General features: G+C 39.8%; 1 protein-coding gene across 3 annotated transcripts in view; it reads left to right on the top strand.

Moving 5' to 3' along the window:
- The window catches only part of SLIT3 (slit guidance ligand 3), a 468,211-nt gene that overhangs the window by 324,351 nt on the left and 130,036 nt on the right, over positions 1 to 13,824 (top strand). For all 3 annotated transcript variants that reach the window (XM_058848842.1, XM_058848841.1, XM_058848843.1), the window contains exon 13: positions 8,620 to 8,691. In XM_058848842.1, coding sequence (XP_058704825.1) covers positions 8,620 to 8,691 — 72 coding nt within the window. The remainder of the gene's footprint in view (positions 1 to 8,619; positions 8,692 to 13,824) is intronic.

The raw sequence follows: 13,824 nt of genomic DNA, 5'->3' as shown, positions 1-13,824 counted from the left end.
GCAAGTCTCTCATAAGGCAGCTGACTTCTGCACTTCATCAAATCAGTGCATTATTCAATCTGCTGTACACGTGCACCTGCAGGCTGCTCCATGCACCCCTACTGCTCATGGCACACCAAAACCTCACCTCAGCTCACACAGGATTGGGGGTGTTAATCAGGGAAGAGCTGGGGAAATATTTCCATAGTGGATTTTTCTTCTGTAGTAAAGAAATTCCACTCTCTTGGGAGTTTTCTGGTTTTTTGTGGTGTGGGGATTTTTTGGTTGGTTTTTGTTTTGTTAGTTTTTTGAAGTTTTTTTTGGTTTTTTGTGGTGGTGGGTTTTGGTTTGTCTTTTTTTCTTCAAACTAGTTAGGGAATAGCCCAATCATAAGAAAATGTTTATATACCTTAGTTGTAATTACTGCTTTATTAAGCTGGAAGGGGACTAAGATATGATTTCATGCAGAAGATGGAAGGAAGGTAAGATCTCTTGACAGCCATTTGTTTCTCTATACAGACACAGAACACAGAAAACTGATGTAGCACCAAGTTGAATTTACATGCAGCTGTATTTCAGACTAGGTACCTACAGCACTATTAAACAGTTGAGCTTTTAATGGGCAAAAAAAGCAATACAAGGTCAGAAGCTACATATTGAAGATAAATTAGAATAGAGTGGTAGAAAGCCCCATGTTGAGAGAAGAGGGAAGCAGAACCTGAATGATATTTACCTGCATTAATTTTAAAAACCATATGGAAACAATTATCTCATTCATATTCATATAACCCAGCTTGGTTTTTAGAAACTGTAGTTCATTTCTACAAGATGCTATAATTTTATTTTCTGAATTCTGGATAATTCTGAGAAACTGAATAATTTTTTGCCTTGAAGAGTATCAGAAAGTTATTAAGTACTGGACTTACATGTTGCAGTAAACCTCTAAGCCAGAATGCAGAAGGATTGGCCCTTTTTTGTGCCCTGAATCCAGCTGGGAGAATGCCAGAAATATATATTAAGTGTTGCTGGTGTTTGTTGAATAGTTCAGGCAGTGTTATTCAACATGCTGTGGAAATGGTCAAATCCCTCACTGCTGTCTGGAAACAATTCAGCAAGAGAGTGACATTTACTGAACGCTACAGTTTTGGCTTAGTATGAAACTGCTGCTGATGCTGCAGTGCTGCAGCTTCCTGGTGCTGGCAGAGCTCCTGCCTGGGAGTCAGCTGGACGGGCAAGACATTTCCACTGGGCTTGGCTTCCCAAGGCAGAACTTGCTCAGCTTCAACACAGTTAATTCAGATACCCCCAGGTGGCCTCAGGAGTGTGGGACAAAATACATTAGAGTGGACAGAGAGGAAATGAGAATATAAACTGGGCAGCAGTTTATAGTGTTTTGACTTGCAGACAGAAGCAAGTGACATGACTGTGTATTCTCTGCCCAGTCATTCAAGGTGATATTTTAAGGGAATGATGTTTGAAAATGTTTGTATCCAAGTGGGTAAAAGTGCTTAAGTTAATGCCAGCAGGTTATGGCTGGGAGATGAGATGCAGCACAGCAAAGGCTGTGGCAAGGGAACTGCCTCCAAGTCTCTCCTTTGTTCCATGTTTGCCTCAGTTTCCCTCCACCACAGACACACAAAGCTGTAACACACATACAGTTTCTCCTCTTCTTGGCAGCCTTGTTTCTGGGACAATATCAACTCCAGTCTTGAAATTATCAGCCTCCTCTTCTAGGGTCAGTTGTCCACTGTGTTTTTACTTTCTTTTGAAAGGTTTTTCCCCAGCTGTTCATTGCAGGTAGGTCTTAAAAATGTTTTTCCTATTCCATGGTTAGATCCTTCATCTTTCACAACCTGTCATCCAGACCTGGCAGGTTCCTCTCTGTAGTTCTTTCAGTTTCTGGGCCCTAGATATATTTATGAAGCAAGATGAGAAGCTGGTGAGCAGAATCTGGGTTTCTCTGAAGAAAGCTTCCCCAGGTTTCTGCCCCTCAGATTATCTTCTTTTGTCTGAACTTTGCCACAGCCACCAGCCCAGCTCAGTCAGGCACAGAAAGACAAGTGCAGGAGAAGAGGAACCCTTGGAAGTGCCAGCCCTCCCGATGACACTGCCAAAGGGGAAAGGACAAGGAGGCAGAAATGAAGTGAGACTGTGGCTTACCAGAGTTTTCCCTCTTAGCAGCTCAGTCTTTTTGGTGCCCAAGGCCCCAGTAACTTGAGTCAGCTGCATGCCCTGAAAGAGCCCTGCTCTGCATACCAGGAACAACTCTAACTGTTCCTGCACCTCAGCCAGATGTGATTGGTGCATACATTTTAATGAGACATCATCGAGGTTTAATCTCTGCACAGAGCAGCTGGACTTTGCAGCTAGCTGAGTTCCAACCAGAAGAAAGCAGGGGAAAGGATTAATGCACAAATGAGAGTAAGCAACTTGGTTTCCATTAAAAATGAAGTGTTGCTGTACAACCTAATATCCTTGTGCATTTTTTGTCTGGTTTATTCCCATTTTGTGCTCCTCCCTCTGCTCCCTGCTTGCGTGCAATCACAGTGCTCCCTATGGGTCTGGAGAGCCAGAGTGCTCCTCTGGAAGGCAGCCAAGGTTGTTAGTCTGCCTGCCTAATGCAGGCCTATGTTTAGAGGGTTCTACTCTTCTTTCTTCTGAAATCAACTTGGCTTGGTGTTTCCAGGCAGAAATGCTTCTCAGAGAACCCTGCCTGTTGTACTTGTGTTGAGATGGTAGAAAAAAATAGTGTATTGCAGTTTTCAAAACATGGGAATGTTTCTAACAAAAGCTGTTTCCTCTAAAAAGTATAAAACTTTAATCTTTTAAAAGTGCTAAGTGATCCATGTGCTAGCAGGTCATAAGTTTTTATTGCAAATCTATATATTTTCTCTAACAAGAAATTCACCTATGGGGGTCAGACAGGACACAAAATGATTATTACTTGAAAGCAGCCATTTCTACCTTGGGTTTTCTCTGCATTTAGCAAAAGAAGGGCAAGTTTGTTCCTGTAGGGTACTCAAGACTTCTCTATTCCCCACATGCAGAAAAAAATAAATTATTTTCTCTATGCCTCTTTTTCAATGGGATTTTGTTGTCTATTCTTATTACTCATTGGAACAAGACATTTCTACTTAGAAACATTTGGGGGTGCACATAACTTCTTTTTTTCCTGGTTGTTACAGAATAAGGAACTGGAATCATTATGCTTTAAGAACTTCTTTTTTCTTCTTTTTCTTCCTAAAGTTTCCTGGCTTTTCCTTTTCTTCTTGTACTGGAAGAATTAGTCTTGCCATGCAATAGTTCCTTCATATAAATATGAGACCAAATAGTACCCTTGCATAGAGAAGTGTGGCAGAATTGTTTGCAAAAGAATGTGTTATCTGAATTTGAAGGAAAAGTTTGATAAACACTCTGTTTGTAGTATCTGGTGTTTGTGTTCCATGGTAAGCAGGGCCTCTGCAGTGGTTAATAACAGCCCAGAGCATGGGGGACAATAGGAACAGTTCCATGTTTCAAGATTGCTTCACACACTTTCTAAAATAAATTAGTTTTTCATTTAATCAATTCAGAATCTGTCTGCTATCAGCAAGAGAATTCTATCAGCATTTGGTTATTCTAAATAGTATCAAAGATAAATGTAATTCTTGGAGTCAGTAAACATCCCACAAATGTAGGTTTGGAAGGCCATATCCAGACTGTCTGGGGACATTTTATGAGATATGACAAAATAGTCTATGCCTTCAGGGTGTTAAACTTCATTAATAAGTTTTAGACCATTGCAGAGGGAGAATTCCTTTGGTTTTGTTCATATACTGAATTAAGCTAGTGAACACTTTAAAAGCTTAGATCAGCCTGGGCACAAAGACAAGAGACAGCTTAGGTTTTGACACAGCAGTCCCATTTAGACCATCATCTCCTGGGTGATGATGTATGGGGTGTCATTCATGGTGATTTGAAATCTGCAGTAAAACACTGTCTAATGCAATAGCTGACAAACTTATTTTAAGGTAACAAATTGCTTTGGATAGTTTTACTGTGATTTATTTAGCTTAGCTTGTTCTGAAGAAATATGAAATAGTGCAGGGGAAAAAAAATTACATGTCTACGTTTCTTTTCGATATTAGAAATTTATTGCTGTTTTTATCCCTATCAATTCGTCCCCTTCTGAAAACCTGAATTTGTGTTGAGCCTGTGCCATCGTACATAGCTTGGGAAATATAATTCTTCCTAGCAAGAATTGTTTTCACAGTCTAAAGGAAAGTTAAAAGCATTCTGAGGACTGAAAAAGACATTGCATAAAGTCACAATTTGACACTTCAGTAAGAATGTTTCAGCCCAGCCAAAATAAAGGAACACTTAGCTGGAAACCATATGGTCTAAAGTAAGGGATTCTGTGCCAGGCTTTCATACTTCAAAAAACTCTGTGTCACCTTCAAGGGAAAAATCTCTGTATTCTGTGATCTGGCTTAATGAAGCACTTAAATTGCAACTACACTGGCAAGTAAGGAAGCTGAGGAGCAGAGACATAAAATAAAGAGCACAGCAGTTATTGTTTCACACCCTTCGAAGGTGGTGTGTTAAACTTCAGTGCATCTAAAAGGCCATGTATGGGTAAAGTCAGTGCAAATTCCCTCATTTCAAAATGGTGCAAGAGGTCAGAATGGATAGAGACTCTGAAGAATCAGTGTAAATTTCATGTTTTAAGACCCTTCTGCTGAAGGTTTGGTCCCTCAGTGATTATATTCTCACCAACATCCTTGTGGCTGTGTGTGCTTCCCGTGCTCTCTTTGTGTGTGGTGTGTCCCAGAATTGCAGATCAATCTGTGCAGTGACTATTCTCACTGTTTAATCTTTATTTTAGAATATCATGGGTTAAATGGCAAAACTTGAAGTTTAGTAGTAACAATTAATTTTTTAATTGGAAATTTAATATCCGTATATGTCTTGGGATAGATACATCATTAGGGGACTATTAAAATGATGCCAGAATCAGGCTGAAGAAACACAATGCCTCATTTGTGACTGTTTTATATTTGTATAATTTCTTGTTTCAGATTGATAATGACTCTTTAGGGTGCTGCTCCCAGGGATTTCCAGTGCTTGCAGTGCTGCCAGGTGTTTGTGCTTTATGTGCTGTGGTATTTGTCAGACCTGTGGCTGACTTGCTCTAGTAAAGATGAGAAGCCAGTGAAGAATCAGGAGCCCACAAAAAAAAAAATCTTAGTAATTTTTTCAGTGTTCTAATAAATGTTCTAATTCACTGACTCACTGTCTATTGGTGGCAATTACTGAGCTAATTTTATTTTTATTACATGTTAACTTTGTTAGTGTATTTTTCATTTAAAAAATGCTTTGGGTCTAAAATTTCAGGTGCTTTGGGATAGAAGAAGGGTTGTGTTCCTGTGCCAAGCTTGCACATTAGCCAGGACACCTGCATGTCCTGCAACTTGTGTGAGGGAAGCAAGTGAACTCCATTTTTAGAACTTGTAATGCCAAAGGGCAAATCTCCTAAAATTTACCTCTGCTGGAAAAGCACTGGAGATTTAAATGAAGCTCTTGAATTCAATTAGTCATGTTTCCTGCTACATGGATTTTTTAAGTTTGTGTTTTGGGGGGGGTGAGGGGGGGCTGTTTGTTTGTATTTTGTGTTTGTTTTGTGGGTTTTTTTGTTGTTGTAGGGTTTTTTGTTTTGTTTTTTATTTAATTTTTGTTTGTTTGTTTTGATTGTTTGTGGTTTTTTTTGTCAGGGGTTTTTGTTTTGTTCCTTTCCCCCAGAGCTGCTGTTGTGGAGCAGTGGGGCAGCAGGACAGGAGGGGGGCTGTGGCTGCAGGGACTGGCTGGCTCCATCACTCTGGCCAGGACAGCAGGAGCCTGCTGGAGCAGGAGCCAGCCCAGCCTTGGTGGCACTGTGCTCTCCTGGCTGCCACAGAACTCTGAGCAAAGCAGGTTTTCTGTGCATTTCCTGCACTGGGGGCTCCAGAGAGGAGCTGCAGTGCAGTGCACATCTCCCCTCCTCTTGCTTCCCCTGGCCCTGGCACAGCTCTGGGGCTCTGTGCACTGCTGAACATGAATATGAATAAGAGACAAGTGCCTGAGCTCTCCTACTGACTTCTGTTTAGCTCCTAATCTGTTTGAATGCTAATGTGCCACATGCACATAAGCCAAATTAGTTAGGAAAATGCTTATTTTCCTTTTCATGGCTTCTAAAAGTCAGAGCTTTGTTTTATTTTGTAAGCTACTTTGATCTGTTTTATTTTGCTCCAAATAATAAAGAAGATGTATAAACACATCCAAGGTTTAAAGTGCAGAAGCACACTGCAGTATGACCTTCTGACTCTTAAATTAAAAAGAAATGAAAAAGGAATTGCTCTGAGGGTCTTATTTTGATATTTACATTCAGTAGTACCATAGGACACGGGTGTTGATATTTCTTTAAGGTTTTGCTTTCGCTAGGTGTTTTACCTCTACAGCCAGAATAACCCTTAGTCTGGAGTGGGGATGTTTTTGCTTTCCATGGGCATTTTGTAAAACTTAGCTTCTCAATTCTTCTCTGCTGTTGTACTATGCATTATTGATCAGCACTGATGATCCTGCTCCTTCACAAAACTAAGGAAGATATATTTCTCTGGCAGCCCAGAGTTTGCAGTCTAAACTTAGTGCACAGATGACACATTTGCTAAAGAAAGGTTTTTCAGAAAGACTGAAAGATGAAAAGGAAGCATACTGGGTTCTGTGGGCATTAATGTTTTAACCTTTTACAAATATTTTATGTGCAGAGGTTTTGGTTTTTCTTTCTGATTCAGGTGCACACATCTTTGTTCAGAAGGAAGTCTGTGAGTGAGCCTTTCACATGTTGATTTAGAGCCCAGTGAAATCCAGGGACTTGAGTGTTCTGTCTGAATGGTCCTGTTAAACCTTCCCAAGTTCAGCCACCATTTCTGCCTAGCTTTGGACTGAGTAGAAAAATCTTAATGAATTGCATTAAATTTGTCAAAATAGGAAATTGTGTGTCTTCTGAATCAGAAAAATTTAGAAGCATTCATTACTCACAAGAAACACTATTGGGAGCAGCACATTACAAACAGCTCCTGACTCTGTAATAGAGAAATTGTTACATTTGTTTAGAAAAAATAGAATTCTGGATGATCCTTAGTTTCTTGAGTAGCACTTCAGTTCCTGCTAAACTGCAGAAGTAATGAAAAATTTGGTTTCAGTTTAGGTTTTGGTATTTAAATGGTGTTATTTTGTTTAGGCTCAGAAATGAGTGGATCTGGGAATGTTCCCACAGGGGGGATGGACTCCCAGTGACTGATGAAGAGTAAACTGAAGTGCTGATGCTCTGGGAAGGCCAGGGGGTATTGGAAATGGTCTGTTGTGCTAAGAGTTTGTTTTTCAGTATGTTCAACTCTTCCTAATATTTCAAACGTTGTAAGGCAGGGTAAGCCAGGATTTCTGCCAACATCCAAGCCTCACATGGCCTCTTGATTCATTTCCAGCCTATTGTTCCACATTAAAAAGTGAGGGAATCAACCAATTTAGTGACACATAAGCAGCAGAGTTTCGACATGAGCTGGTTTATAACCATTTGCCGTGTCCTATGTAGAGCATAGAAATTACATAAAATCTGTTTTTCCCAGTTTAAAATGTTTAGGTCAGGCAAAATGTTGTCAGAGGGAGCCTCATCATCCCCCCTTTTACCAGGACTCACATGAGCTCCTCAGGCACTTCTCTGGTTTTGACAAATGATACCAACCTGCAGAAATGACATGAGCAAATACCTCAGCAATGATTGAATTTCTGGTGTTCCTGTCATACATGATTTTTCTCTGATCACTGGGTAACACATCTCAGCATAATGGTGGTTCTGTCTCTCTTCCCCCCCTTCGTTCAATTTCTAAGGATAATATACATGCATTTTTCCATTAAAAAATGAAATATTTTTAATGTTAAAACTGAATATGGATATCAGGTCATATATTTCTGGTTGATTAAATATACATAGTGACTCTCATTTTTGTTATTAAAGCTTTACTGATTTTTATAACTAAGCTGTACCTAAATTATTTTTGAGTTCCTGAAATACATGTCTATTTCCAGTTCAGGATAATTTTCTTTATATTAGTTCATTGAAATGGTAACAGCAGCTGGTGAAGCCATAATATTTTATCCAATGATGCCTGTGTCACATTTCATGCCAATTACTGTATCTTAAGAGACTCGGTTATATGAAATTTTATCGACAACTAGCTTGTGCTCTCTGGCTTTTAAATTCAGTATTACTGAGCAGAATTCTAGGTTTTTGCATCAGACAGTGTGCCTTTCAGTAGCTAAAATATTTCTAAAAAGGATGGAAAAAAAATCCCTTAACAGAATGAAAAATATTTCAGATACAGTTTTTGGATGATGTCCAGTTCCTACATTAAAAATGCCTTCCAACACCAGACGAAGCCTGAATCATAACGACTCATTTAATGCCATGTGCTCTCTGAAAAGAAAATGAGATCAGTGGTTAAATGAAATGCCCACAGATCCTGGGCATGGTGCACCATGATCAATAAAGATGATAATGCAGAGATGTGGGAGGACACTAAACTGGGCTGTTATTTAAGATTTATTTTGTCTTCCTGAATCTTTCAGAGTGCTCTATGGAAACAAGATCACGGAGATTCCCCAGGGCCTTTTTGATGATCTTGTGTCTCTGCAGCTGCTGTGAGTATGATCCCTTCCTCTTCTTTATTTTACTGACTGGCTAGATTTACTGTTCTTTCAGCTTCTGACATTAATAGAACCACCTTTTCCACTGAAAAATCACTGGGATGTGCTAGTCTGTTGTTTCTGTGTCAGGCAAGAGGGAGGCAAGGGCTGAAAAAACTAAAAAAGGAAGGTGTCAACAGTTTTATAGCAGTGTGTATAATGGATAATAGACACGGGGGATTTAAGTGTGGGGAGGAAATGAGAGACTCGGTCCAAGAAAGGAAATTTGGTCACCAGCTGATGCGTGGGTGGGGATGCCATCTGATTGTTTTTACACATTTAGCACTTGTGGTTGAATGTCTGGATCCTTCAGGGCTTCTGTGCTGCAAGAACCTGCTGGGACAAGTGAAAGGGCAACGTGAGAGGTCTGATGGCTGCAACTGGTGCTCAGTTCCACGTTCTTATTATGTCAAATGGGGCTTGGTGGCAAGAGAAATGATTTTACAATACATTGTTATTTAAAGTATTTTATGCCACGTGTGATTTAACTAGCAGTCATGATAGGGGTAAGATTATAATACAGAGAGATATTCAGTGTGTATTAATGGAGCAGAAAAAATTTCTGAAGCCAAATGCGAAATTGCAGATTTCACTCTTGTCTCCATGATCACACTGGGAACCAGTAACTCCTTCAAAGGGAAGGCAGTCCTCAGCCAGTCAGTAGAGGGAGCAGCAGGGAAGTGAGTTTAATGTGTATTCACAATGTTCTGATTACCATCATGGATGATGCACTCAGGAAATAAAGGTGATGTATCTAAAGTGAGGGAATTCTGGTTTGTGTCACATACAGCACTCCACCCCAAACACTAAATCATATTTAAAATAGAATATGAAGTAGCTTTTAGACATGTTACTTGAAGCCTTTCTGACCATCCTGATGGAGCCAGCAATGACTTCCCAAAGATTGTCATTGCTATTGGATGTGTCACTGTGACTGCAGCCTTTGCTGCCCTTACATGGGATAGCAAAGTTAGCTTAGATTTAGATCTGCATTTTTGAGTAAAGCCAAACAAATAAAATTAAATCACTGAAATAACTCTCTATGCTAAGTGAAGGACTCCTCAGATGTGTAATTTATCCATAAGACCTTAATTGCAGACATGGACCACCCTGTTCAGAGCAGGGCAAGCAAGAGCCCCTTTGGTTTGGCTGTGACAGTCCCTGAGCTGGGCCAGTGGGGAGCTGCCCATCATTTTACTTTCACCCTATGCACCTTTTTCTGGCAGATCCTTTCCTCTCTCCTGCCCCAACCCTCACAAGTTTTTTGTAACTTCAGTGTTTCCATGGCAGCCTGGGCAGTAAGAGAAATTTTGGGGATGGTTTGCCAGTGTGAGAACAATAATTATCAAAGTGCAGAGGAGCTGGGACTCAACCTGCTTTGACCTCTGAGAAAAAAAACTGTATTTTAAGAAATCTGAGATTTACAACCATCCTTCCCTACCTAAATATTTTACAGTTACAGCTTTGAAGCAATACTCTTCAAGACTTGTTCTGTCTAATCCAAGATACTTTACAGATAGAATCCTTCCCAGTAGAAAAATATAAATAAGAAAATCACTCAACACATGGATCATCATGTCCTATAAAAATATGGGTCTAGAGCTTTTGCATAAGGCATTAAGCAATTTTTAACTCCTTTATAGAATAGTCCTGCATGTAGGGCAGGCCTTCAGTGAAGTGAATATTTAAGACAAGCTATAATTGTTTTTAGTCACAATTAGCTCATGCCTTGCTGTTCAGGAGACAAAATCTGTGTGCCAGGGAGCCACTGAAAGGTGTTGTGCTTCAACTCTTTAAACATTCTCAAGCTGAGACAATGTAAGTAGGTTGCCCCATTTTGGGATTCCCAAAATACCATGACTCTGGAGCTTTCCAGGGTCTTCTTGAGTGTGTTTGTATGTAAAGGATCTTTTGGCAAAGGAGAGCATTGAATGATCATGTTTTAAATACAAACAAATATCTGCAGCTTTTTGGATTGTGGCTTTGAAGCAGCTGTTCTGGGATTGCTTGTAGTATTTTAATGGCTACTAAAAAAAAAAATAAATGGCATTGGTTGTTCTTAGACCTGCTGTTGAACAGTTGGAAGAGTGCCCTACGATTAGATCTAATTTAGTGTTCCGTGGGCACTAGATTGGATTTCTTCTTATTAGTCTGGAGACACTCTGATAAGAACACTCTGATTAAGGTATCCTGGTAGCCTGTCTGATTTCCTGAGCTGGAGCAGAAGCAGTTTTGAAAATGTACTGGCTTTATGATAAAGCAGGACACAGTGAGAAAAAGGGAGTCCTGTATTATTTAGAAGGAAAAACTGTTATTTAGAAAGAAAAGATACTATTTAAAAGGAAAAAATAATTACTGTGAAATTTCAGAACAGATAATATTGTTACTAATTGTTTTGGTTAGAGCTCATCAGAGTTTCCCAGACAGGTAATTATTCTTCAGTTTAAATATACTGTCACAATATAGGCCAGGATTATTCTGTATTCTGGCTGAATTATTCTCTGTAAGGGCCCAACAAGCTTCAGGCACTGGTGACAGGAGCCCCAGAACTGGAAAAAGGGGTTTTCATCTCAGGCATGGTCACATTTTGAAGTGTCCTGTTTGACTTTGGTGTAGGGGGAAATTAATTCAAGGCAAGTTTTAGACTGCCTGGCTGGATCAGCATGCCACATTTCTGTCCTACAAGGCAGAGGTGGTAAGCCAGTATTATATTATATTTGGCAAGAAAATAACTAGGCATGGTTAGATAATAAGGGTTTGGAGATTTTTTGCTGAGGGATTAGGGTATGGTTTTGTTGGGCTTTTTTTAAACCCTACGGGTTTAATTCAAAATGTTGTTTCTGAAGTTTTCATTATAAGTAACTATCTTAAGTAGTTAACGTTACCCACAAAAATAATTGCAATCGGATTTTTGTTAAATTGCTGATTTCACAAATCTTATGTGTTTCTTAAGTAAGCATTGGTAACCAAAGAGCAGGAAAAATCATTCTTCAAGTCCAGCTGCACATCTGTTCTGTGGAGCAGAAGCTTTTCTTGGACCATGTAGTTTTCCTTATCCTTTTTGAAGGTGCCAGAGGAGAGGATGATAGAAAGCTTTGTAGCTACTGTACCCTATCCTCACACATTCTTCTTTTCAGCAGGTTGTATCAGGTGCCTTCTGGGAATTTTGGGTCAATTTGGGTTTGGGAGATCCATGTTGTTTTCCAGAAAGGGATAACTGTTCTCTTAGCTTTTGTGGGTTTTTTATACAGTGAATGGAAACTTTGATTTACTGAGGGAGCAGCGCATCCAAGCTGTGAAATACTGTCTGATTAATTTAATTGTTTGCATTTCTTGCATTTAAATACCAAAAGAATGGCAAAGGTTTAAGGTGGAATTTTTCCAGTAACCATTAGCTGTGGACAGTTAGTCCAGAAGTCCTTCAACTGACCTTGGGCTTTCTAGAAACTGGAAGACACTTAAATGTCCTGCTCTCCTGTCCTTCAGCTCCCCCAGAATGTGGCCAGGCTCTTCCAGCAGCCCCTGAGCTTGCCAGAGCACTGCCAGTCACTGCACGGGGGCACAGCACAACCCTGCAGCTCCTTCCCTGGGGGCAGCCCTGGGCCAGATAAACCCAACAGCAGCAGCAGGCACCGAGTTTGGGAGGCAGCACGTGTCAGAGCTGAGCAGCAGATTTCCCTCCCTGCAAGCACATTCAGACAAACATCCTGGGAGCCTTTCGATGCAGCCGTGCGCGTCGCGGTGCTCTGGTTCCTGAGCAAGGAGCCATCCTCAAATCTGCTCTTTGAAGAGACTGTAGAGCAGAAAAATACGAGGCATGAAGTCGCATTTTTCAAATGTCTGGTAAATATCAGTTTTCAATAAATCCTTTAACTTGAGGAAATTTACTTTGCATAGCTGCTAATCATACAAGTGCTCAGGAGTGTTGATCCTAAATCTTCTGCTTGTGATCACCGTGTTTTACTGAGAGGAAAAATCCCCATAGTGGGCTCTGTTTCAATGTTGCTAAACATCACAGATCTACTCCTGTGGAACATACATTTTAAAATCAGATGCTTGTTGTGTTTCTTTCTCAAAAAACTAAGCCAAAAGCTTACAGCCTTCTCCTTCACCTAATATCTGGTCATTAGGGAAAACTCAGCGCTGCAGTTGGACAGGACCAATAATCGTATTGGTGTCTGGAGTTTGACATATTGACAGATAAAGTGATGTCAAAAGTGGTGACAAATTATCACTCATCTAACCTGGCTTAAAATTGGAACTAGATAAAATAGTTACAACTTCATCTGACCCTAAAATAGACTTGTATGAAGTGACAAGTCATGTGTGTACTTACAGAAACTGCTGTCATCAGTCTTCACAAAATTCAACTGGTCAAATTTTGGTTTGAGTGATTCTCAGTTTTTGTAACTTGCTTTTTATTCTGTCTTTTCTGGTATGAATAAGGCAGATACTTGGTATGCCCTGCTCTTTTCTGGTGAGGTTGCTTGGAAAGTATCTTTGTGGCACATCTGCCAAGTTTGAAGTGCTTGATTTGTAATTCTAAATTGAATTGCAGTACTGAAGAGCTTAAAGCAGGATCTACCAATTATTTATTGTGTATTTTTGGGGCTTGATAGAATCTCAAAGAGAATGCTGTTCTGTACAAACTCATACAGAGTTTTTAAAAACAACAGAATGTTCATCAATTCCAATATTTGGCATTGTATACATTGCACTGTTGTATACATAAATATATTAACCAGCTATATAAACAGTACAGAAATGTCAGAATAAAGAAAGTACATTCTCCATTTACAAGTCTTTAATAGCACATTAGTCTTTTCTTTCCCCCATAGTAATCTGGGCTTTAAGTGGTGTATAGAATCTTCTTGTTCTGTAGAGTTCTTAATTTTTCTCATGGAGAATAGACAACAGGCAGTAAAAAAAAGAGACCTTATGACTAAATCTAAGGGGAAAACATTTTCATAATGATGTCAGGTAGTTGGAGTAGGCTTCCCAGAAAGCTGTGCATCCTCTCTCCTTCAAGATTTTAAAGACCAGACTTTATCCAGACAGGATGAAGCTCAAGGTAACCCCATCTGACCT

Source organism: Poecile atricapillus, chromosome 13, assembly GCF_030490865.1.
Source record: "Poecile atricapillus isolate bPoeAtr1 chromosome 13, bPoeAtr1.hap1, whole genome shotgun sequence".
Lineage (NCBI taxonomy): Eukaryota > Metazoa > Chordata > Aves > Passeriformes > Paridae > Poecile > Poecile atricapillus.
This window is presented reverse-complemented; position numbering and strand designations above follow the sequence as displayed.